Source organism: Enoplosus armatus, chromosome 10 (genome assembly GCF_043641665.1).
Source record: "Enoplosus armatus isolate fEnoArm2 chromosome 10, fEnoArm2.hap1, whole genome shotgun sequence".
NCBI classification, from domain to species: Eukaryota; Metazoa; Chordata; class Actinopteri; order Centrarchiformes; family Enoplosidae; genus Enoplosus; species Enoplosus armatus.
The window spans coordinates 17,065,918-17,093,661 of NC_092189.1; the positions used below are offsets into that span (position 1 = coordinate 17,065,918).

General features: G+C 40.9%; 1 protein-coding gene across 2 annotated transcripts in view; it reads right to left on the reverse strand.

Annotated features, from left to right (window-relative positions):
* enox2 (ecto-NOX disulfide-thiol exchanger 2) overlaps positions 1-27,744 on the reverse strand; it is a 51,545-nt gene that overhangs the window by 17,693 nt on the left and 6,108 nt on the right. Inside the window, exons 2-7 of one of the 2 annotated variants that reach the window (XM_070912945.1) lie at positions 21,087-21,289; positions 13,539-13,745; positions 10,526-10,759; positions 8,811-9,023; positions 5,770-5,876; positions 581-695 (exon numbers count right to left, since the gene is read on the reverse strand). In XM_070912945.1, coding sequence (XP_070769046.1) covers positions 581-695; positions 5,770-5,876; positions 8,811-9,023; positions 10,526-10,759; positions 13,539-13,745; positions 21,087-21,289 — 1,079 coding nt within the window. The remainder of the gene's footprint in view (positions 1-580; positions 696-5,769; positions 5,877-8,810; positions 9,024-10,525; positions 10,760-13,538; positions 13,746-21,086; positions 21,290-27,744) is intronic. The other variant, XM_070912944.1, reaches the window with a different exon arrangement.

A 27,744-nucleotide genomic window follows, 5' to 3' on the forward strand; every position in this document is an offset into this window, starting at 1 on the left:
ACAACACGCAGAGAGGCACAAAACACGAGATGAGAGACGACCTTACATGAGGTGGTTTCGGTTACATGCATGTGGCCCTGGTGACTACTCTAGACTTATGGGTTATTGTAATGGGGGTTGAGAGATTAGCAGCACCGTTAGTTTTTGTTACTTCAGCAAACACAAACAGACTCCTTTGAGGGAAAAACAGAGGATTATGGCACTTCAGTGGTACCCCGGTCTGCAATGAGAAGGCAGCTGGCAGGTGTGGACAGATTCACACACACATTCACGCTCCTATGGAGATGTGTACATTCACCAGGGTGGACTGGGGTGGATGTCATTTAGTAGCTGTGTTCAGCATCAACTCAGTAAAGCGTTGCGTGGTGTCAGCATCTTGATGTACTTTACATGTGTTTTCTATTCATGTGGAGTCGTCAGATGGTTGTCAGATGCATGGGGGATGATTACTGTCATTTCAGTCAAACACAGCTGTCTCCGTCAGTTATTCAACGGTCTCTGTGTTCATCCTCTGGAGACCTTGATCTGTGTATGGGCCTGTCATGTTGACAGAAGTGTTGCATACGATGCATATGCATACCAGAGTCCTCGGAGTCCTTGCTGTCAGGGGCGTCCTCCATGTCATCGTCAGACATCTCCATCTCCTCCTCTCGTCTGATGCCCATCAGCTGCTCGTTGTGCATGTTTCTAATCTCCTGCAAAACACAACCAAAAGAGGGGCGGGTTAGAACCGCAAAGACTCATGGGAGATGCACGTTTTAGCAGGTGCCAGTATGGAGTAGGATCATCAGTGAGGCAGCTCTTTGATTTCACTGTTAAGCATTAGCTGTGAAGAATACTTATAACAGATCAAGACAGAACAAAAGAGTGTTAGATGAACAAAGATGAAAAGGATGGTCTCTGCACAGCGATAGGGCAGATGGTAGCACAAATACGACCAGACCCCACAGTTTAGTGCTTTACTTTGCTCTTGTTACTTGGTGAAACGGCACATTCATGCAGCTAAAATACATACAAGTATATGACACTAAAAACCACAGCTCCTGTCAAAAATGTCAAAGCACTATCACTTCAGAAGACACTGATTTAGGATGATACCATGTCTAGTCTAGTGTTTACACCCATGTTTTACTCTAATTGAGTGCACATCTGGAAACCCACAGTAGTAACTGTAAAATATCAATCTTCTGTTTCATTTCACCCTTACAGACAGAATCACTAATGACTACATCCATCTGGAGACCAATAACCAGAGGCAGGTTTCGAAATGGTTTAAAGATTAAGGTTAACCCATTGAATTGGATTGTCTGTAAATTAGAACAAACCTTCCAGGTGTGTGTTAAGAGAAAAGCAAAACAAACAAACAAAAATCCTCTTGATACATTACACACATTACAGTCCATGCTTAAAGACCGAACCATGAACCATTTTAAATACCATTCAGCTTTCATGAGTCGATGTTTGAGCTACAGTAGAACACAGTGTCTTCAATAAAAAGACGAGGTCTACTGCTAATGGAGCAGGAGAATAAAGAGCACAGCTAACTATCCTGTAAAGAGACACAGACTGATGACCCTTTTCCACTTAGAGCGTTGAAGGCCACAGAAAAATGTCCATGCAATGTAAGACATTGAGGTCAGGGTCAGACATGCATGTAACCATGGGGGCGTGTTCAATACTTTCTATGTTCTCAAGTATTTAAGACCTCATGCTCTAACAGGCTGATGTCTAAAATGTGACTTTCCATTATTTACAGGCAATATCTCTAAGGCAATATCTTGCCACTATGCTATTTTATAAAGAGATGGTGAGAAATAGTACTGAATTATTGCCTGGTCCTGGCTGAAAAAGTGACTGACACTGGATAAGAGCTTTAATGTATACAACACATGTCACCTAAAATATAAAGGTGAACCAGTTAGGAATCAGCCAACCGTTTTTTTTGGGTTGATAACATTCTTATCATTACATTGAATACACGATCATCTATAGCGTTTAACCTTTATCACAGCTCAACAAAGGCTATACAGTAAGATCCAGCTGACTCTAGACATATCGGAACACGGCTACTACAGGCAGGGAATTGATCAATATCATCTCGTCTCTCCTGCAACTTAAAATTGGCTCATTTAATGCATTTCTTTAATAAAGTTTATGGAATTAAGTGCCGTAAAACCACTTTGTTTAAATGCTCAAATGTGAGATTTGAAAAAATATATCACTTTGCTCACCTTTAGTAACCATCACCGCCTTGATCAAGCCTACTGCTCCCCATGATTTATTTTACACAAAACTATACACGCAAGGATATCTGGTCATCAAGATAGACCTAAACATTCACACATTTAACATGTTAAAGAACACCAGTTGAACATATGGACAGCGTTCTCACTTTACAATTTAAACCAGTATGTATTGAAACACACATGTAGAAACAACACCAGCAGATAGAGACATGAGTGTTCTGCCAATGACAAATTCACAACAACTAAACTGAAAAATACTCCTGAAAAGCTAAAAGGGAGCAAAACGCTGCCCAAGAGTAAATAAACTTAAGACCATCTGTCAGCTGACGTTATCAGCCTGAGCCCATGGCAAAGGTCAAACAGGTACTCTACCCTCACAAGCACATGCAGACACACAACCATCTGGCGTGTGAGGAGTACATTGTGCACACACACATCCGCTGCATACACGCAAGCACACACACACCACAAAAAAAAAAAAACAGTGATAGAGGGAGGCAGCTGTTGTCTGATTCTGCCTGGGAGCTGCAGCTACTCAACGCCGCAGCTCGTTCCTCCATATTTCACCTCCAGGCCACAGAATCATACTGAATACACAATGACTGAGAGTGAACCTGGCTGCCTATTTGATGATAAACTACCCCTGAGCAACTGCATTTACTTACCTATGCTCTTTACACTGGCCAGAGGCTGCCAGTCCTACACACGGCAGCCTCTAAGGCAGGCCTGTGTGATCAATGTGAAAATAAACCTGGATTAAGCCACATTTCTGAGGTTGAATCAAATCCCTCCATGTAATGTAAAAGAATTCCCAGTTGTGCCGAAAGTTACTGAGAATTAGCACCCACATCTGCAGCTCTATGCAGCCTTTTGACACTTTTAGCCCATTATTTTGGCTCTGTGACCTTCACACATAATGTATGGTTGCGTCTCACAGCTCTTATTACACCCACATATGTAACCCAAAGGCAGCGGTTTCTAGCTCCGACAAGCTCAGTGCATTCCACCAGCCCAGCGATAAATGACACAGAGCTGAAGTAAACAAGTCACTGGTGAAAATCGAGTCAAGAGTCCCAAATATCTATTTAATAGTTGATGGTAATCAAACCAAAACTAACAGGGGAGTGAGTTTTAGACTTCTTCATCAAGTGGCTGGAAACATAAGTCAGTCGGGAAGCTCATCTTCTTCTGTGACTGTTGTGGGCGTAAACAGGCAACTGTTTGCCAGCAGGTTAGCCATAACAACTGGATAAGCCCATAGTGTATGAGGACTGTGTTTTCTATGGGTTGTTGGAGCCTAGCAGTTTAAATGTTTAATGAAGCTGCAATGATCGATTTTTGGCCACTTAGATGCTGTGAAAGCTGTAAATACAACACTGATATATCATTACCTTAAGAAGTTGTTAGCAAACAGTTGTTTATTTACACATCCAGCAGTTAAAAAACAGTATAATTTTTTTGGAGTTGCTTCTCTGGCCACCTGACAAATGCAATATTCAAGGTCCAATATTCACTCTTTTAACTCTTTGTTTTTCCTTTTGACCTCTGAGGGGAATCTCTGCCTGTTTAGCTGCTAAATACTCCACTATGTTCACCAGCTAGTCGCTAACTTTGTCTGTCTGCCGTTTGGTGATGAGCAGGTAGCATCCAAAAGTTAAGTTATAGGCCCGTAAAATGAAAACAAAGAGCTGAAAGCTGCAGAGTCAGGTGATAATTATCTGTAGGTTTGTCACTATGAACGACACCTGTCACATGCAAGTTGATCCACTGTTGAAATTAAAATATTATGGTAGCTGGGTGGCAAAATACTAGGTTAATCTATATTTTAATTCCTTTTATGAATCCTTTAGGATATTATTTTCCCCCAGTTGAATGTATAATTCCCTGCAGTGAATAAACTTACTTAAACCCTCACAGACAGCTGCAGGGAGATACAGACTCGAGCCGGGCCAATGCTGAACCAAGAGCTTTGAGTCCAAATGACTTCATCTGTCTGTTCGTCTGTCGCTCTGAGACACACTCACACACCCACACATATACTGTAAAACACACAGTGTATGTGGTGTCACGCTGAATGATAATAAAGTATATTCTCATAGTTATAATAAAGTAGCTAGAAGAGACAAGCTACAAAGAATGTTTGAACCAGGATGTCATTTATAGGATTTTTCCATAACAATGTTTTTTGAATCGGGACATATTCTGCAGTAGAGTGTCCACCCACAGTGATCTCTTTGACTTGCATCTGTGGTCAGGCTGTACTCCCTGGTGTATGCAGTGTGTATACAGCATCTCTATGAAGGAAGAATGGACAGATCCCTGAGGCCTGATGAAAACACTCTGGTATCCACATAATACATTTGAATACGTCCTGCCACAATGTACATATATATAGAAGAGAGTGATTCCCCAATGAGTACATCCTTTAGAGATCCTCACGGTCTGAGTGAGGGTAGGCAACAACACAAAAGTGGCCTTTACTGATGTCACACAACCAGGCATGTACTCAAATGCATCCTCCAGCTTCCTACTTAATCATCGAGTGTGTGTTAAAAGACTTCCATACAAGCTATTGATAAGTTCTAACAAACAGTTTCTGTTACAGATGGGTGAAGTTTTTAGATTATTCATTTATAATGGCTTACTCATGATTCTGCAGCAAATCTGAACATTAGAAGAACAATTTTACTTTGCAACACCTACCTTTACAGAGACGTTTTGTACAAGTTGATTGCTGCTTCTGCTGTGTGAGAGTCTCAATTCGACTCCAAATTACACCTTAAATCAGTTGTTTTTTTATACGGAGGTTCAAAGGTTCAACTTACCAATCAGATATGATCATATACAGTCCATTAGACCCAGGACTGCACCAAACTCCAGACCCTCCATTACATATAACCCATCATCATGCTAATTAATGCTCCATTTGGCAGAGAGGAAAAATGGTGAGCAGATAGTAGATGACAAAAATGCTGTTAAATTTGAAAATGAATACGCTTTTATGTCTCAAGATGTTCCTCCTTAATTATCCACTCAAACAAAAATATTCAGATTTGTTGGAGCAGGGGGAAAAGGCTTGTACCGATTTACCTGTGTCCTGGACACCCTTAGAGATGGAAACTCACCCAGCAGCTTGAATCCAATTCACGGGGGAGGGCGGGAGAGGAGGAAGGGGTGGAGGGGGTGGGGGGGGGGGGGGGGGGGGGCAGAGGTTTGGACCTGGGTGTGTCTGTATCTCACACTGGCTGGAGTGAGCAGGCACCTGTTCTGTAAGCTAGCTTCGTTCAAAGTACTTACTGTAACAAGGAGTCTGCTCTTTTGACTTCTGATTTCACCTATTTTTAAATAACTTGTTTAAATGTGACTATCATTATGTATTCCTAATGTAAGCATTTAACTATCAATATAAAATTAAAGAACTTTACAATGAGTAAAGAGGGAGACAGGTGTTGAACAAAATGGGATTAAAGTCTAATTTTCCATAAATCATGTGAACAACAGAATTAAATCAAAGTGTACTAACCTCTGCTTGTTTGCGCCACATGTCCAGGTTCTTCCGCTGAGCTTTGGAGAAATGGTCCCATGCCTTTTGTTTGGAAGCAGCTTGGAATACAGACACAATCTGTTCAACTGTGGCGGGATGCAGGGAAGGACCAGAGACCATCCAGAGACAGAGAGAGAAAGAAAGACAGGGCAGGTGGGAAGGAGCAGAGGAGTGAGAAAGTGGAGTCAACTAGGGATGTAAAGAACTGTGTGTGTGTGTGTGTGTGTGTGTGTGTGTGTGTTTATATGTGTGTGTGTGCGAGCCTGTGATTTACTTACCAGCTGATGCCAGTGCATCATCTCGAGGATGGCTGGTCAGACAGTTCCCACACATAAATAAATCACACATTTTTCCAACATACTTTATATATAAATGATGTATGATATACTGGTTCATATAGAATAAAGCCCTTTAACACTGTAGCTCTGCCTCAACAGACGGGATGGCCACTTTGGTCCAGACTGAAATATGTCAACAACTACTGGATAGATTGCCATGAAACTTTGTACAGACATAAATGGTCCTCAGAAGATGAAAACTACTGACGTTGGTGATCCTCCTCCTCCTCCTTTTCCTCTAGCGCCACCAAGAAGAAAAAATGTCTTGAAACAGATTACTGATATTCATAGTAATAACTTTGTTTAATTTGTCAAGTACTTTGTTGTATCTGCAAACCTAATGACATTCCCATCAGCCTCAGCTTTACTTGGCGTAGCAAATATTAGCATGCTAACATGTGCTATGCGTACAGTAAATACAGGCTCACAGAGCTGCTTGCATGATTGTAGACTCCTTGTCTTGTTTAATATTTGTTTAACAAGAGGACTGCTAAGCAACTGGCAGCTGCCAAAAATAACCTATTTTAAGCGTGCCACTGTTGACCAATATGCAGCTCCACCACAGCAGTGAGCTGTTAGGAATCTTGCCCAAGGACACCTTGTTAAAGTAGCACAATGTTCCTGATATACTTTCCCTATGCAGATTTCTCTCTTCTTTAAAAAGGAACAGCTGTAAGCTTTAAGCCTCTGTGGTTAACCCTTCAGTGTAGCTGTAGCTGCAAAGTGTAGAAACTTTACAGTAGACTGAGCTGAGCAAGCTTCTTCAAGGAGTCTTATTAGGATGAGACGTTTAACTCGAGAGGTTTCCTACATGATGTGTATGATGACAGCTGCTCTGGGTCTGTATAGTCTGATTGTATCTTAGCTGCAGTGTATTTATATAGTAATTTCCCTCACAGCTATCTATCTGTTGTCATGTGGGTGGTCATGAAGGAGTGTATGGGTGGTCCTTGTATCTCAGAGGTCCTAATGTACACGGGGGGAGGGGGGGGGGGTGTCAATATGACCACCAGTGTGTATGTGTCTGTGTCTGCAGAGTGGTGAGAGAGAGAACAGTACAGGGATCAATAGCATCTTCCCAGCATCCTGTAATTTGATGGAGCAGATCGATGGTGAAGTCAGAGAAGAGAGGATAGGGTACAGACAGACTTTCATGCCTGTGAGCTTATATGCAAGTAAGTATAAATATATTCTTTTTTGTATTCTACTTGTTTTCAATATGGAAAAGAAAGTAGTTCAAATAGAAACTCTTCACAGTGAGGTCTGTGGATTATCTTTAAAAAAAAAAGGGACATTGTTTCTGGAAAGGCAAGATGCTTTTGAGTCTTTGAAATGTATTTTTTTAAATGCTTTGAGCACTACAAATGAAATTCTCTGCACCTCCACTGTACTGCCGCAGCAGAAGATTGAGAAGCCAATATCTCAAAGCCTGGGCACATAAAACGGGAGCTTTTAATCCTCAGTGGCTAGACACCACAAGGGATTAAGTAACAATATGTTTTTTTGTGACTTAGGTGAAGTGACCTTTAACGCAACATATTCCATCTGAGTCAGATCAATGTGGACGGCAACTAAAAGCATAGAAAGGGTAAATTTATTTGGTATGGACAGAGAGTTGCTCCCAAGTGAAACTTGTAAAATCTCCTCACGGGAGGCCAGTCTCTGCTTTATCATTAACATGACCAGCAATGCACCAAGAGGAAAACAAAGTCATGAATAGGAATGTGTTTATATGGGCTGAAATAATGGAGGATTACTAATACAAGGACAACAACTCTATGTGGTTTATACAAACATACATTTATGTAACACAACACTGGCAACTTCACTTTGTGTTTAAGGATGTTTACATTCTGTTTAACATGCATGTAGAGGAATATGTGGAGACAAAGTGCAGCAGGCGGTGGTGTAAACCAGCAGCAAAGTTAAAAAAAAGGTGGGTAGGAGCAGTACACTTTGCCTTTGGCCTTTCATCAAGCGAAATGAGATAAGCATGCGTTCACTGTATATGTTTGGTCTCCGCTGTATTGATACAGTGATATTCATATGTAGGGCTGTATTATTCTTCCTTTAATGTTTCAGATATTCGTAATGAGCAGGGCACCGAATGCCTGTCAGGAAAGAAATTAAACTTACCTTTAAGCCATCCACCCCAAAAACAAACTAGCAAGAAACAAGATGGCTTCTGTGATGCTATTAAGCTCAATAACCTTTATATCCACAATGTGTATTCCTTAGCGATTTACGTGTGAGAGTTAACGAGAGGCTGTGAACAATATTATACTTACTTATTTGCAGCATTGAGTACTTCAGGAACATAAAGTCTTGACTGGGATTTCGTTTTCAATTGTGAATGTCTGGCTGTATATTGCCCTCCACCCTACAGTATGTCAATGTTGTGTGTCTAGGCTTATAATAAGGAAACTTACACTGAACCAGAAACGTGGCCAAGCATGGATTGGACTCATTCCTATCCTCCTCCTGTACACATACTGCACAACAAGGAGTATAGTAAATGTATTCTGGTAGTAAACTTTAAATGAGTTACTCTCTCTCGCTCAGAGTGAGTGATTCTAAACGTAATTTGCGATAATACACCGTTGAACACTTACAGTATATACAGTATAACCTGTATCATACATCCAAGTCTACAGTGTGCGTAATTGAGAACATAAGACTTACATTGAGTCACTATGCCGGCCAGAGCGGTCTTGAACTTGTCTTTGGCCTCCTCCATCTCCTTCTCATGCTGACTCTTCTCGCTCGTCAGCCGGCGGATGTGGCCGTTGGAGGACTGGATCATGGAGTAGAAGTTGTTGGCGTTCCTGCGGTTGACTTCACCTCGTTCCAACCAGGTCAAGAGCACACGCACTGCTTCAGCAAACTTGCCGTCGTCTGGCCAAGAGGTGAGGACACAGAGAAAGGGATTGTCAGGTTTAATACGGGAAAGCAACAGTAAATTATTCCTGTACATTCCTAGGACACTTAAGGGAGTGAAAGCAACAGCTGGCAAGCCAAAAGATTATAAAACCCTGTAAAAGTAAACATAATTATAATCCTTGTGAGACAATTGTAAATTGTCACCAAACAGCCCTGCTTTGTGGTAGATAACAGCTATTTGGAATAGTATAAAGGGCAAACACAGGTGACTTTAAATAAATATACATTTTTAATTTGTTGAGTGAAAACAGACAAAGTAAAGTCAGGGTTAATGTGGGGAAGGTGACATGGAAAAAATATTAAAAAAATAACACCATCACAGTAAACTGAAGAGAACAAGGACAGGAGAACAAAAAGACATCTGTGCTATTGGATGAAAGGGAAAAGAAGAGAAGAGAACTGTACATGTGACAGATTGTTATACACTTGGTACCAAAGAATAACTTCACAGACCTCGATGACACCTGCAGGACATGAAGAAAGAAGTAAAAAGAGCGGATGAAACCCATTTAGAGGCTGTCTGGGTGAAAAGCGCCTCTGTGAGCTTCTTCGTCATCAAAAGGACGAATTGGGTTTGGAGTACAGGAATATAACTGGCACTGAAAAGGGCTAAATACATTTTTTCCCTCTGGGTGGAAGATTCAGGAAAGCGTAAACCTAAAGCTGCAGCAAATAGCCGAGATGTGTGTTTTCACAACAGCAGCCCAAAGTGATCAGAAACAAATCCTTGGCTACAACAGTGCTTTCCACCAGGGCCAGGGAAGACTGAGCTGAAAAAGACACGCAGATGGTCGAGAGGCAGAAAGTCACAGCCATTTTGTTATCAGGCAACTGTGACTGAGACCTGGAAGTGTCATTTCTCATTAGTGAAACAAGTTTATTCAGCCAGAAACTCAACGGAAAACTGAGAAGAGGGGGGGGGGGGGGGGGAGCGGAGGAGAGAAAATCGAAAGGATGAGCAGAGAAGAAAAGAGAGTGCAGAGAGGAGAGGAGAAAGGACAAGATAAGAGAGAGCAGCATGTGCTGAGGGGAGAGTAAACTGATATACCGTGTTTAACAGCCTTTGTGTAACGTCTTCTGAAAACAAATTCCCTAAATTTGTTAGAACACCAGAGAACTGCTTTGTCAGTTTTAATGCCTTGGCTTGCATTGGGTGCCCCCTGCAAGCATGAAAACAGCCAAACACAGGCACAAACATACAGAACTAATCTTTATTACCTACCATGTCAGTTTGTGGTTTGCATGAAGAACGATAGCACCATGAGTGGATCCATTTATGCGTGTGTTCGCTCATTCACGATGTGACAATAAGAGTTTGTGCTGTATTTGTAAATACCCTTACGCTGATTAAAGAAAATACTTTTCTTCCACGTGTCAAGGTTTTACTTCTTTTACATATACATACTTTTTGCACATATTTTATTGTATATGTTTTTTATTTTTCCATATCTACCAACCTTTGATCTTGTCTCCCAGCTGGCTGCATTCGTGCTCGGAGTAGTGGACGATGGGGGGAGGGGAGGGCGGCCGGAGGCGATCCTCCTCCATCTTGCGCCGGTGCCTCTCCTCTCTGGCCAACATGCGCTGCCGACACTCCCACTCATAGAGGTCGTCTCTGGCCTGGGCGAAGTCCACGTGGAGACGGCCAGTGTCTTTTTTGTCTGTGCTGGAGCCCAAACGGACACGATAGCCTACAGGAGAAAAAGGTGTATAAATCAAAAGGCAAAAAGAAAGAGGAGATGGGAGGAAGTGGAAAAGGGGAAAATGATAGGCGAAACAGGTGGGCCAGCAGGGAACTCACCAATTAAAATGAAATAATATGTCTGCTCAGACAGTTTGATGTCATTTTCACAGTGTGCTGTCATTTTGCAGGTGCAGAAATGCCCCTTATTTTTTAAGATCACATTTCTTGTTAGCCATGCTAACGACAGGGTCTGGGGAGGTTTCATAGATTTCCATGAAATTTGTGCACACAGTCATGCCCTCTTCAGGATTCAATGGTAATCTTTCTGATGATCCCATAACTTTTCGTGTAACGCAATCATCAGGTCAAAATCTTAACTTTGGTTTATGACCAAATATCTGCTAAACTGATGACATTCCCATCAGCCTCAGCTGTACTGTGTGTTTAGTGCTAATTAGCAAATACTACCTTGCTAACATGATAAACTAAAATGGTGTCCATGTTAAACATTAGACTCGGTTAGCATCCGCGTGTTAGCTTTGTCATTGTGAGCATTCAGCTCAAAGCACAGCTGTGCCTGACTACAGCCCCACAGAGAAGATGGCTGCAGCCTCTTATTCTGCTTATTAGGTATTTGACAGTAGAGAGCAACAAGAAACAAAGGGAGAGAGAGAGGAGGGTGACAAAGGTCCCTAGTCAGATTCAGAATGACGAAGTCACGGTTAAGTCATTTCCAGCAAAGACCACTGCAGCACTGCTATGCCTGGATGCCTCTAACTTTGGCAGCTGTCAACTTCACACTGACAGTCACTCTTTCATTAAACTGCTAATATCTCAGTGATAATATACAAATATAAAATATGATAAGTTTTACACCTTCTAGACTGCTCATGTAAATGAAAAAACAATAGTGAGGGATGAGGGACAACGTGTATCTTTTTAATGCAAATGAAAAACATGCCTGGAGGTGAGTCAACTGAGTCAGCTGAAAAGCAACAAAGGAAAAAACAGCAGGAGATTGAAAAGGTACACACATGAGCTTTACTCTGTATGTCACGGGGTTTCTTTCTGGGACACTTGTGAGTCTTTCCACCTTCCACAAAATGAATTTAGACCACTAGATAACAGAGACAAACCACTAAGAAAGCTCTTTATTAGGGTCTGCCACCTCTCTCTTTATCCTCGTCATCACCTATTTTGCCTGTTGTATCTTCATTTGAGAAGATATACTGTAGCTGTGGGGTTTTGTGGAGTACAGAAGGTCTGCGTCCTTTTGTTAATACACAGGAGAGACTTAGGGATTCGAATTATTTCTCTAGTGGCACTGAAAGACCACCATGTCCCTCATTACCCCCTCTTCTCCTCACTACTTCCCTCTTATCCTCATGCTCCCCTCCTTACTCAATTTTCACTAATGGCTGGTTGCGGATCTGAAGTGAAATCAAGCCCATTTTGAGGTTTAATTGGTTGAAATGATTGAGTGTGTTCAGTGTTAGTGTTTGGATACACACGTGTGTGTGTGTGTGTGCTCGAACCGGACACAGTAATGATGCCCAGTGTGATTTACTGTGAGGCACACACTCTCATCACGGGAGAAGGGGGGTATTGGTGGATGCCAGTGCAAACAGGAAGAGAACTGAGCGTGAGTTCGGGGGTTTCTCCCACCACTTCAATATTTCATATGAGCAGATCTCAGTGTGCTGGGGCTGCTGGAGTATGTGTCATTGCTGGGTACTGTGTTTTGCACAGGGTGTGTGTGGTATAATTCATGGGAAAACTACACAGCTCATCGGTCATCTGGCTAATATATGGACCTCACTGTAAGAATAGAGGCAGACAAAATCAGGATCTCTCATTCAAACTAATTCTCACACAAACACACACATTTACACATGCATGAACACACACTTAATAATGCTGGAAATGCTATTGAATTGGCTGCTAGGTTAAATGGGGTTTATAAAGTAGGAATATATACGGCCAGCGGTTTGAGAGATTTAAGACGTCTGGGCTCTAGAAGCGGCCGTGAAAATTAAGATAAGATAAGGAACCATAAGCTGGTGTCACATGGTTAGTAGAGACGCTTTTTTTGACTTAATGGTCATTTATATCTTCTGTTGTCGGAGCCTTTAGTAGGCAGTAGTGGAGCTCTTATTATTCTCAACCGTTGTGAGTGTTCTAACTGTGCTTTCTAAAACCCATAGAACTGCGAAGAGAGGACGCTGGTACTGTACGTATTTTTTCTCACACTCTGAACTTTCATTTCAAAATGTTCTTTTGATGATCCCCTCAACATAGACATGGAAGTGTCCTGAATGATTTAATGATCCTTTCAATTTGTGGTATGGCCACCAATTTTAATTATTTCAACTTTGTTTCTCAGAAATCATATTTTTAGTGTAAGTTAGGCATGGAGGACGGCTCTAAATAATACAGTACCTGTGAGCCTCGGCCGCCGTTGCTATGGGGGGGAAGGCACGAATCAGAGCTGTAGTGCCATGTCGTTGCAGAACAAAAACACAGCGCCATTGATGCTGAATTAATCCAAAACGTACCCAGAATCCAAAAGTGAATCTTCCTTTTTTATCAAGGAACCAGATATTTTCTGATGCAGTTGTTCTTTTGTCAACCAAGAGAGTGCCCCAACTGTGGACATTTTCTGGTATTACTTCCAGCTGCCCACTTCACAACTCTATGTGGCACCGACACAAATACACTGAAATATTATACCAATAAGCACTTACACAATGAGTAAGATGAAGGTGTTATGAGTTATGACAACTTACCTGACAGGAAGAGAGCTTTGTCCACAGTAAACTCTTCAGCAAATCTGATATGGCAGAAGTTTTTCTTGCTTTTGCGTATGGCGGTGATGTCACCACACTGTCCAAAGACCTCCATGATGAGCTGCTCCGTGGCGTTCTCTGGCAGACCGCCGACAAACACTGTCTTACACCCTGGAGGGCGGTCTCTCGTGGCTGGAGGGGGAAGGTCTGTTCAAAAGTAGTGGAACAAAGGAGAGAAAATACAGTTACGCATGTGTCAACCATCACTAGGTTGAAATATTAAGACAGGACAGGAAAGAAATTACCTGAATGTGTGTGTTTTTGTAGATAATACAGCTGATATACAAACAACTCTAGAAATGATTCAGCCCAGAACACTCACATTTTGAGTATGAATTATGCTCTGTGAGAACCTGAAAACAACACGTTCAATGGCAAGAACATACTGTTTTGATTAAATTGCTGCTGAAAATAATTTTGGCAGACCTGAGGAGCAGGTCTGATTTCCTGTCTTTTGTTTTAACTCAAAAAGAAATATGTACGCCTGTATGTATAGTCAATAAAAGAAAATACAAATAACAATGTTATGCTATCTGAACAGAGCAATAACAGAAGCAGCTGCTCACTTGTAGCTCCAATCCAAAAATATATTTATTCAATTCATACTTCAAATGCCAACATTTGAATAGCACTGATTCCAACAGGTTCAACAAATAACAAAAGCCTGGGTGTTTATACTGTATGGTCTGCCTACAAGTATCAATATATTAAACACGTATAGAAGTAAAAAAAATATGGATGAGAATATGATGGAACTGAAAGCCACCCATACAAACTTATTATGTACAAAACAAAAGATCTATCAGAAAATGTAAGGAAAGATTTTGAAGAGGGACGTGGCACTCCAATAACTGCAAAAAGGAGACTCCCATGATAAAGCATCCAATCCTCACATGATGACTGAGGAAGAAAAAAGCAAATACATCATATCCAGAAAGCATAAATGGCAAATAAATCACTAAAATGACCCGACGTCGAACTCGAAGAATAAGGGCCAGGTCACATCAACATTTAGAGAAGAAGAAATGTTCTGTCTATAATACGATCAAAGACCACATTCTGGAGCTTGATGCTGCAAAATTCAATTAAGTCATATTTTAAACAGAGCACTTATGACCTAAAATTATAAAGCCTAATGCATGAATAATGATAACTCGGAGCAATATGCTCGGATCTTTTTTTGTTAGATAAATGTTAATATCAACGCGTTCCATGCATGAAAATGAAATCCTTTTGGCCACAAAGTGATTGCAAATCCTCTCATGTGGAAGGTCCCCTGCATTGCAGAAATAACTTATTCAACACAGATGAGTGTTGACTGATCTAATCTCCAATAGATCAGGCTTCTCATCCATGATGAATGTGATTAGCGGGGTCTATGAGGAGTGAACCAGCTAATCAGTGGAGCGCTGAGGATGCTGTATTTCCGGATGTCTGCTAGAAAAGGCCTTGCAATCTCTGTTACTGATGCTCCCACCCCTGTAGAAATCGATACCCTGAGAAGAACTGGGGTTGAACGTGGTTGGATACCTGATGTGTATCATGAGGGCCTGGTTGATCAGCTCCAAGAGGTCTTGTTCAAGTGTGAGTCAAGCCCGAGCATTGGTTGGGTTCAGTAATACAGACAACTAAATACGGTGGGGTAAACCACTGGTACCTGGTAACAGAAGAATCTCTTCTGCATAACAAGCAGTTGTTGTTAAAGAAAGAAGAGTCCATCCGGTCTGACAGCTCCCATTCCCCTACATTCAGAGTTTCAGATCTTGCCTTCTGGTTCCCTTTTTTAGACTCAGCCAAAACAAACAACGCTTATAAAAACACTTGCTCTCTCAACTCCATGAGGAAGAGGATAGCCATTCAGGACCCAGATCCTCATAATTATTATATATGATGATTATAATTTAAGTATTATTCTGTAGTATATGTACTGCTCCATCTTCACTCCAACCCTCAGCTGTAGTACAAGAGATTTGGGTTGTGAAAGAATGAGATCACGGTCTCATTCTACATGACGAAGTAAGGAGCTCAGCAATTTGGGAAGACATCAGTCGTTATTAAGGATGCCTCCTAATAGTATTATAATAAATAAACCAACCAACCGGAATGCATATTTCACAAAAAGAAAAATATTCATTGGATATCAAGTAGTGAAAACATCACAATCCAAAGTTTTCTTCTGGCTAAAAAGATTCATCAACTCATAATCCCCCTGCTGTCAGAGCTCCTTGTACTCTCATGCAGTACTCTGAAGAGTCGCAAAAAAACTTTCAGTCCCTGAGTCCAAGCCAGCACTGTCCCTTTCTTTTAACTTTCTCTCACACACACACACACACACACACACACACACACACACACACACACACACACACACACACACACACAGAGGCCAACACTGCTTATCCCTCCCTCTGCCTCCTCTTCCCTTTAAATGTGACTGGTAAAGCAAAATATTGACTGAAGTTTCATTCCTTGACCTCCAGAGTTGGCGGATTAAACTACTTTTGAGGTGAGATGGACAGAGAAAGTAAAAGGTGCCGCAGAAAAAGCTTGCGATAGCAAGAAAAAGCTTTGTTGGCAGATGCAACAAAGAGTTCCAAATTAACTGACCTTTTCGGTCCACGAGTGGCTGATGGCAGTGATGGTGACGATGGAGAGAGCAGTGAGGACACAGAGAGGAGAATAGGCGCAGTGCAGCAGTAACCTAATGTGTCATGTTGTAAATCAAATAAAAATGCTGTGATTTTGCAGTAGAAAGTTTGGCTTCAGTTGGGTAATTTGTTAGCAGCTAACAACCGTTTGTAGGAGTGAGATCATTTTGCAGTCCTCTCGGCTACCTGCTGTGCTACTGAACCCCACTGTTCAGCACATTAGGACTTTTTATGCAAATGCACAAGATTCAGATGAACTATTCATGATTCCCTGATTGAATTACAATAAATACATGATATCATAACGATATATTGAAGCATTTGTGAACAGTACAAGTGATTGCATCTTGTTATGCAAATAAAAAGCAGATGAACCTGAAGCAGAGAAAGACAGGGAGAGGATGGAGGGAGCAGCTTTTGCAGGATCCACTGTGGCAATTGTAACATGCGGGTGCTACTGCCAGACAGAGTTTAAAAAGTATTTTTTTTGGTCAAAATTCTATAACCCGATATGCGTATCAATTTGAACAATTGTGAGATGGACACTTCAAGGCCGATACTCTTAAAACACAGACGCTGAAACTGAATAGAGAGGCTGATGCAGGCTCCAGGGTAGGAAAAATAGATCAAATGAATAAGCAGCAGGTAGAGATCAGATTTGGACAGGTTATGAAGAGAATGTAGAGTTTTTGAAAACATTATATGTTATGCATGTAAATGTGGTCCAACTTATTTGCATATTGTGGATCAAAATATTATAAAGAACTAATATTATAATGCAATACAATACAAAAAACACAACAAGCTCTCTCAAAAATTACCATTGAATTGAATCTGTTGTATTGAATTGAATTTTAATGAACAATGTTTTTCCACACACTTAGTTATTGTATGTTTTGAATCTTGGGAAATTAGCAGACTGTATTTGGAGATATTATGAATCATTAGCTGACTAATAAGCTGGTTGATGTGCTTTTATTCTGACATTGCTTTGAAAAATATGGAGGCTGCTGCACAGCAAATACACAGGCTGATTCTCAGTCCAGCCGCGTCCAACAGGCCTGCTGCCTGTGTAGCCACCCACTGGTCTGCTACACTAACACAGGTCATCACCATCCATCACCTCGACTGACTAAACACCCTTTTATGGTCCGAGGGGATGCCACAGAGAGGAAGCTTCAACTCTCGAAGGACTGTTATTCAGAAGATAAACTACATTTACACACACTTGAGTAAATATGCTTTGTTCATTCACGTCACACACAAACAAACAAAGGCATAAACCTGGACACATGCTGATTTATCACACTGACAAATAGACACTATTGACAGCACGCTATGACTATCTTAGTCTATTAGTTGATTTGTCAGTTTTTCATTAGGGTTGCCTGATGATTTTAAGCTACTTTTTAGGTGTTTTTATTGGAAACTACTTGTTAATTTATTGGTAATTACTGAATATGGCATCACAATAATATAATATAAGATTCTTAAGACAACCTTCTGCATCACTGCACGTATCTGCCGAGGAACAATAATACTGAAAAAACTAACACAAGAAAAGCCACAGTTGGGCATCCTTCTTCATCCAAGCTCAGTGGAGTGTGTACATGTGTGCATATAACACTGGGACACACTGCAAGTAGTAAAGCTCAAATGAATGTGTTTCATCTTTCTTTAAAATTAATTATAAAATACCTTCAGAAGTTTGAAAGAGACAGACAACATAGAGGTTTGTTGTCTGTCTCTCTAACTCTTTCAAACTTCTGAAGGTATTTTATAATCAAAGTTGATTATCAAAGTGTGTCCACAGGGCCTAATGTTGAGTGTAGTCTTTGGAAAGCATTTACAGGTTCTGCGTCACTTTACCACAAGATAGGCGCGTGGGAAGAAGCGGCAGTGGAGTAGGTGAAAGAGGGGTTAAGAATGAATGGGGAGGGTTCGACTGAAGAAAAGGGAGAAGGATGCAACAAGAAATGTTGACGAGGATGCAAAGTGACGGTAAAGGTTAAACACACTGAGGAGATAGACAAGGGAGGGAGAGAGCACGAGAGCTGGGGGAGCGCTGCAGGGTTGTTTCTGCTCAGCTACAGGTCAGTGAGAGGGGATGCTGCACGTGGTGTCAGGTTCAATGTGTGCAGCTAGAGGGTAATGACTACTTGTGATGGACACCATATGCAACCTTGTTGCCTACACGCCAGCACTTTGCCTGTGATATTTGCTAAAAGCCTGAATGTAGCTAGCATCAATGCTTGTTTGCCTTTGTTCCTCACATACTGTGTAACCCTCCAAACCATCTGCAGCCCGAATACATCTCTGGTTCAGAGCAACACTTCTCAATTCTAAAGCCAAAGGGGCTGTTGTACCACTGATCTCACAACATTATTCAATAATAAACTCCACATAGAGGAAATTGTGAACATTTATTCCCACATAACATGTACAATGAGCTGTATGTATGGCTCTTCAGGCATCCTGAGGCATTTTCAGTCTAGGTGGGATATATAATCCCTACAGCATTTTCTGGGACTGTCCAAGTGTCTCCTTCAAGCCTGACGTGCCTAGAATACCTCCACTTAGAGGCATCCAGGAGGCATCCCGAGGAGATGCTTGATTCCTTCCCCTTTCAATGCAAAGAAGCAGCAGTTCTACTCCAAACTCCCTCTGGAAGTCCAAGCTCTGTCCCTGAAGATTAACCCAGACATTAGGAAAGGAAACCAATTTCGGCTGCTTACAACCTCAATCTCGTTAGGTAGACCGACTGGGGGCATTTAGGGCATTTTGCCTTCAGGCTCAGCTCCCTTTTCTGCATCAATTCACCTGTCTGGATCTCACACTCCATCTTCACTTCAGAAGAAAATAATTGTTAGTTACAGCCCTAAACCTAACAGCTTCCCGTTTGGCTGCAAACCACCACAGTACATACTGGTGGTCATGGGAACTCTACTCCGCCTAGTGATCCTGGCCATGTAAATCATAAACAGAATTGGTGACAATCCACAACCTTATCTGACAAACCAATCCATTCAAGCATTGCTCTTAGTCTCGCCCCTCGCCTGGGACCAATTTGTCTTTAGGAGACGCTACCAGGAGCTGCTGGCCCCAACAACACAACTCCCAGGGTTTAGTGGCTTAAATGTACCACGTAGAGCTGAATCTTAGAGTTACTTGACTTTCATGAGAAGAATCAAGCCTTGGCAGTTTTCCTCAGATGTCTGCCAATACTCGGCTCAGAGATTAACTTTTTTTGGGCGCATTGAAATAGGTGACAGGCAAAGAGATCTTAAGTAGAGATGGGGATCAAAAAAGTGAGTGAAAAGTAACTGGGACAGAGCAGAAAGGCACAGGAAAGAGAAAGCAGAAAGTTACATATGGCGATGAGAAAGGTCCACAATTAAGTGTTGCATCCATACATCGCTAAGGAACAGCTTTAGATTTTGGGGCAAAGATCATCTTAGATATGGTATTGTGAGCTGTGAGGTAAATTTTCCAATTCATGTATGCATAGCAGGCCACATACAACACAGCAAAAAAGTTGTATTTGTGTCACAGAGTGATGGTGACAGACTCTCGAGTTGTTGGGTAATTTCTTGACAAGCTGATCCCTCACACAGCCTCAGGGTTTATATGTGCCCTTGCACAGAGTACCTAGTTCATTTCCCTATATATACACCACTAGCTAGAAAGATGTTCCTTGGTGAAGTTAAACTTTTAATCAGCTTTTCCCTCAGCATCATATTGTGACAGTGACAGTTCATGCTGAGCTATAATGCACACCACAGATATACAAGCATATCTTTATAAGACAGTTTTATAGGTGTGGGTAGAAGAACAATATTTGTCGGAGAGAATGCAAGAGTGAAATGATTGTAAACTCCCAAATGCCACTGCTGTGAGGAGCTTTTGTTTTAGTTCACCTTGAAGATGACATGCAAGACTTGTTTGAATGAGGTCCCCAGGCATAAACTTTTCTGTAGCAAGAGATCTAAAAAGCGAAGGTGGGATCAATCAAAACGCCCCCCCCCCCCACTACCTCTAACTCTGGATAATTGGAAGGTGGAGGTGAGATAAATATAAATAACAGCTGGTGCTGCACACCTCTAGTCAGATTACACAAAGTGACTTGCCCTGAAAATGTCCACAGTTTGTTGTGTGGATGTAAATGCAGTTCATGGTGATCAGGTTAATGGTTGGGCAGGAAGAGGAGGACAGAAGAAATAAAGATCAACTCTTGGCTCTGGCATCATTGATTGATGTTTCCCATATTGGAATACCTAGTTGGAAATATCTTTTAATAAAATTCTTGGGTTTGACTTTGGGAACAATAGCACTTGAAGTCTTTGTAGAAAAATCCAAACAAATATACTGTCTGTCTGAACCACACTCATCTGTCACTTCATCTTTTTACTTGCATTCAATGAAATTTAAACAGATCTTTTGGGCAAAGTTGTAAAATGTTTAGAGCTGAAATGATTAGTTGATTAAAAGAAAATGAAAGGTAACTTTTTTGAGTGATTTATCGAGCTAGAATACTAAAATTTCTCCGGGAAATTGTGATCAGGATTTTTCACCATTTTCTTACATTTTATAGACACACTTCTTAATTACTTGACTGAGAAAATATGCACCTTAATTGATCATGAAAATAATCGTTAGTTGCACTCAAGTCAAGTCAAAGCGAGTAAATCCTTTCCATGATACCACAACAACTCCATCTACTTAGGGAAGTTGGACCTTGTGTTGATATTTTTTTTGTCAAGAAGCTGTCTCCGAGGTTGTATTCATGTTACAGAATTAGATGCCGCTGGTAGTGCAGGATTAGCATGATATTATGACTTACTGGGGTTGGGGGGGAACAGGGTGCAGCTCTTGCAATGGATGATCTCCTTGATAACTGGTATATCCTGGGAGAGTGGTGCGGGCACCATGCCGAGGCCGGGCATCATGGGATTCAGGGGGGTTATTCCAGCCATCATACCAAGGTTGGGATCAAAATCTGGAGGCAGGAGAGAAATATGAATGAGATCACACAGCACATCCTTCCTGGGAAAGAAGTAACACCTACACAGTAGCATTTAAACACAGACTTGTTTCCAGCAGCTAACCTTTGGTCAGGGATCACTTCAGCCCATACTGAATCTTTTAAGTTCCCTTTCAGGTTGTGTACTTAGTCCCTGAGGGATTCTTCTGTCAACACCAGTGACACATGAGCAGCCTACACATAATGGAATACACAGCCATTCATGAATAAATCATCGCGTAAACAACATGCATATTTTAAGAAGTTTTTAGTGAGTCACTGTCACTCCTGCGGTTTGAATGATGATCTTATAGAAAATGTACACAGGTGGGTCTAAAACCTATGTAACAGAGAAGCTTATTTACAATATGGATTTACACTGCAGCACTGGCTTCCGTAGCCACCACATGTGCATTTATGTGCACAAGAGTCCCAGTAAGGAGCTTTTTGAAATGGAAATGACACTGCCCTCCAGTATGTGCCTCAACATCACCTGCACAGGATTTGGAGTTGACAATTATGCCGCAGGGTGTGTTATGTTTACACACCTGTGTGTGTGTGCATGCAGGCGCCCTGCTCACTAAAACAAATTGTGAGGGCTGGCGATTATACACTGTAACATACTTGACACGTAAACAAAATCAATCTGACACACTGGTTAAAAAGTTTATAGGAAGGTGCTATTTGCAGACTGTAAGACAGAGTTGATGAAATCAGAATCATGAAATGCATAAATAAACAAGATGACGACAAGTAGAATATTTTTTGGTTTTGATTGACACAGAGAGGTGTTAATTCAACTATATGTTTATTATTGAGGTTGTAGTTGTGGTGGCAGTGGTGTTGTTCTGGACTGCATTATCTTGAGAGGTATTTCTGATGTTTGCCCCCCCCCCCTCCTATTTACAAAGAACAACCGGTTCCTTCAGCTTTTCCAATTTTCAATAGTAAAATGTTATTTCTTCATTTTCATAATAACTGAATTTCACTGTATATCATCTTTTATTCTTTATTCTTATTTGTATTTCAAAAGCAGTTGGTTTCAGTTGAACATTCTGTTGCCGTGGCAACCACTGGTGACACAGTTACAGAGTAGTTCAACTGACATTGTTACATCCACCATTTTGTCAGGTCTGTTAGACGTATTTTATCTACTCCCCAAATGACCTTGTTGGAGCATCATCTGTAGGTAACTCCTGTTATTACAACGGTTTCATTTTTTTGCGACCATCTTAATGCTAACCAAGCTAGCTGTCTTGAGCTAATGTGTTGCTAATACAACATTTTAAGGAACTGTTGAATTACTGTCAGGATAACTGTTGTCTAACTAACTATTTACTTTTATTCTTGTGGACCTGATGTGAATGTTTAGACCAGACTTATCCGCTGTCTTCAACCTTCATTGGAAGTGTGTTTAGCTTGCTGCATGGCTGTGCACCTATACACATAGCGAGGCAAAGACAAGTTTTATTTCAAAATGTCACTTATCATGACAGTGTTGTTGTCACTGCCCACTCACCTTTCAGTCAATCACATGCCGCCTGCCAGCAACACTAAAGTCATTCTTAATCAACAACTAGGGGCTGCTGCTGTAAATAAACACAGTAAAGCCAATAGGTGACATTTTGAAAGTCTATAAAACTCATGAAATCAATCATGAAAATTGTTTTTTAATTTAAAGTTTTATATTCAACTTTTTACTTTGTTTGTACTTTGTTTGAATTTGAATTCTTATACCTTTAATTCAATATTTACTTGAAGTTCACTGTGATATTCCCCTCCAACTGAGATAACAGCAGCAAACATTATGTGGGTACCAATACAATTCTGACTATTTTTTATCTTCAATTACAATAAATCCATGAAGGAGAAATAATATTTACTGTTTTACAGCATACACTATTAACTGAAAATATATTTCCTCTAAATCTACCATAACAGAGAAAATGGATGAATAAAATGACACTTAGTGAAGGAGAATAAAGAAATATGAACATTACAGATGACTCCCAGAATAGGTCCCAGGAGCCAGAGAGGGTGTAATAAAGTCGCTAGGCTGATAAAACTGGCTGAAGGACAAAAATAAAGAGATAGAAAGAAAGAAATATAGGACCAGATAGAGAAAAGAAAACAATAAAAAGAAAAAGAGCCATGCGAACTACATTAAAAGGAAAATGGATGGAAACTATATGTCTATTGATGACCTCGCCATCAGTCTCTAACCAGGTGTCAGAGTGAGAGGGAACAGGTGATAAGAAGGACCCTAGTTGCAAGGCGATTGATGGCTTGTTGTGCAGGAAAAGAAGACGGATAGCAAGAGGGAAGATAAGAAAGAGTGGATGGAAGATGGGAGACTGGTGTAATAACCAACCTGAATGCCAAACACTTTGCATAGAAAAGGACTGAGGGAACAATTCGGAGTATACACCAAGACTAAACTCAGTGTTGTGGGAGGTTGCCCTACGGAAGAAAACATTGTAAAAAATCTTGGAAATAATATTTCTGGAAATCATACTCCATTTTCTCCCGAGCCAATCCTCTACTGTTCCAGTGGTAAAATTAAGAAACGTTTATATATTGTATATATTGACGGAGAGAAAATTAGATGTGGCTCACATGGAGTAAACAATGTGGTTACATCAGGGCATGGCTGGTGTAATTTCACCACAGTGCTGCTCATGTTCCCTCTGGAGCGTGTGTGTCTATGTATTTATCTATCGTCTGAGACCTAAAGCAAGCATGTAGCCGAGCTGTGTGTAATAAAAGAGATTATTTACTTATTCCTTTCCAGCTCCACCGGAGTTCTCCCATCTCCAGTTTGTAGCTCAAGGACCTGATTTATCACTAACATACCATTATTTCCTCCTTCCTTCAGTGCTACTCTTTACAATGTATGCTATAAGTAGACACAGATGAACGTACACATCAGAGTGGTGCACTATATGTATTTTTGCAGTTTTCTAAAGGATTTGCTGTACTGTTTGAGATTTGAATTTTACTTTGTGTAAATATTTACTAGAGTACAGTCTATATTTGAAAAAACATGCCAGCCAGTGTGTATCCTATCCAGTGCATCCTGTAGTTTGTTCCAGAGTTCAAAAAGGTGCATTTAATGTAATGGCAATGTCCTGAGTTTGAAGATGACTTGGGTCTTTTGCTGCCCGTCACCATCTATGTTTTTCTCTCTCGGTGGTGTAAACCATCACAGTGAAAATGCCATAGAAAAAAAAGCTGAGAAGAAAAAAAAAAGCCAGGCCCTGGTCCAACAGATGCATTACTGGAGATCAATAATATTTTGAAATCAATCCTAGATTACATTTGTAGCTGATCATGTGAAGGTAGAATGAAGTTAATAAGCAGCTACTGCCACTGAGCACTGGGCTACACAAGATATAAAAAGGAAAAGCAGTCAGCCAGCTCCATTCACCAGCCACTGATCTGTAATGCTACAGGGATGAGTGGGTGAGTAGGTCTAACTAATACTACTTCTACTACTACTACTTATCTAATACTACAACAAAGCCAAAGGCCTCAAAGAATGTTACAGCAACTCAGGACCACTGTCCTCCACACTGGCTTGATGCAAACAGTAGCTTTGTAATGTTGGGTACTATGAAGTGTAGACAAACATTTTTTATCTACTTTAACTCTGATGGCTGTTGGGACAACCAAGCTTCTGGGCAGGAATCCATTACGTGAACTGTATTTAAACTAATTAACTGTTGAAATATCTGATATATAAAGTAGTTAGAAAACATCCTATGTCCACCTGCTATTAAATGTTGTTGTTATTGCATCAGTAATAATAATATGTGTAATAATATAACACTTCCAAAGCAGCCATTCTGTAAAATGAGTACTTTTTACTTTGGATACTTTAAGTACATTTAGCTTAATATATTGGTGCAGGATCGCTACTTTACTCAAGTAAATTATCTAAATCCTTCCAACACTGTCTATAAATCTAGTGTGGCTAAGAAACAGTGGAAAGTTAGAAATAAATATACAGTGTGTGGGAGCAATGGGACAAAGGCTGTGGATTCAGGCACAAACAATAGAGCTCCAAAACATATCTTCAGAATTATCTCAACTTAGTTTTAACAAATGACAAGCCCTGAATACCTGTGGGTGTCTGTATTATAAACATACAATTGAATGATACTTAATTGTGAATTAAAACACTGTAGGGCAGCACATACTAAATAATGAGAACATGATTGGACACAGAATACTTCTATGAGACCATTACTTGAGTTTAATTTATTCAACCAGTAAACTAGATGAATGATGAATAATTTAGAGACCAGCCTGGGATGGATTAGATAGCGAGAGCTAGGTTAATAAAAGGGATTGTACAAATGGGCAAGGATGATTCCAGCGGTAAAGTACTTGAGAGAAGAGCTGAAATGATTAGTCTATCGACAGAAAATTAATCAGCAACAATTTTCATTATCACTTTAAACTGAATACCTTCGGGTTTTGGACTGTTTTCAACGTCACCTTGGGCTCTGTGAAAATGTGATGGGCATTTTTTTTTTGCATTTTACAGTTAATCAGGAAACTAGTTGAGAATGAAAACAATCATCAGCGGCAGCTCTAACTTGGGAGCAATTTTAGAATTTCTCTTGCTTTTGCATTTTATATTTAAAAGAATACATTTTGTTTTCAGTCTCTTTGAAAGGCACAGTGTTCTCAGATGCACTTTAAACAGTTTGAACTGAGACACAGCATGTACTACTGGTCAATATGCTGCTAACTCAATGAGAGAGGGGAAGAGAAGGTTTCTTTGACTTCACAGAGAGATTTAGAAAACACCTCTTGAAGAAGAACAACAAAAGAAACCTGGGGCTGGGTCCACCCACACGTGGCCAGACATCTGTCTGATCATTTTTCCCCTGCTTGTCTATGAGCTTCAGTCTCTATTCTCTCTCATGTTAGAAAACTGATATTCACAAATGTCCTCGCTGCTAACACTTCGTCCTTGTACAGTAACACACAGTGCACACGAACAGAAGTCAGCCTCTACGGTTATTGTACAAATTCTCCTTCCTTCTACCTCTATTTCTTCTCCATTATGTCCTTTTGATGTTAAACAATCCATTTCCTGGAGGTTTGTTCAAAGTAATTACGTTTGGAGCTGCCCATCAATCAGGAGGTGCAGAAAGAAGAAAAAAAGACATTTGATGGTGTGAAGCTCCTGGCTATTAATGTCTTTCTCCTCTGCCCTCTTGTGTTTTTCCTCCCTGATTTCCAGGGTAAACTGTCTTCTCTAGCAGTCAGTGGTGGGTGGGGTTGCAGGGGGACATAGGTTGTTGCTGTGAGGCATGCTGGATAATATTCTCTAATGAGGTGAGCTAGCCACGCCACCTGGAATCCTACCAGTGGCTAAATCTGCCTCTCTCACTCTCTGCCAAGAGTCACCTTCTTTGCATTTTCATATGAACATCTCTGACTTCATTTCTCTTTCTCCAGTCTTCAACCTGCAGGACAGAAATGAAAAAAAACAGAACTCCTTCCCGTTTCTAAAAGCTATTCCATCTGCCTATTCCATTACATCTAAATAAGAATCTGCTTCCTTATGTTGCCTTCCAACATCAGTCTTCTTTATCTGACACCTCCATAGTCAAATCTCAATAACAGATCTAGCTTTTAACAATATCTAGCCTAAAATCTAATATAGCTGCCATGGAGAGGATGAACTGTCAGAAAGTCCCATTTCTGCAGCCCTAAAACTACTGCTCTATTTTATTTCCCGGACATACTGTATATCCGAAGTGTATCCACTCTGTCTGCCTACATGCAGCCAAAAAACCTCTGGCATCGTACCAGTGCAGCTCCCGAGCAGTCAGCATTAAGGGACACGGCATTCAGTCCAAGGGTTGGAAACCACTTACGGCAAAGGAATGACCGTCAGCTGTTATGTATTTCCTGATGCTAATCCAGGTGAGCTCATGGGTGACAATGATAGGATCCTGATTCATATCTTGCGGGGGGGGGGTGGGGGCACTGTTTAGATGGTTGGGGCCCTGTTTAGATGGTTGGTTATGAGGCATGACACTAACTTTTCATATATTCCACTGTGGTTTTGTGTGTGTGTGTGTGTGTATATTTGTGTACAGAGGAGGAGGGGGTTTGTGACAGCCGTGGGGAGGGGATGAGGACGAGTGGGATACAGCAGACAAAGGAGTGGTTGTTTATTCAGGGAACAATCGTCTGTCCCTGGAGCCTGCTTATCTATTCTCCAGGGTGTTTGAGTATGTGTGTGTGTGTGTGTGTGTGTGTGTGTGTATTCATGCATAAGAATGTGCATCAAAAATTAATTCTGATCAACTAGCAAATACATGTGTGTGAAAAGCTAAATGTTTGTGTGTGTGTGTGGCCACCCAGCGTCTTTTGTTAGTCCAACACATTTTCCTTTTGTCCAATGAGCAGCCTCGGCTCAAAATGTGAGAAAACCAAAATGGCCAATCAAAACCCA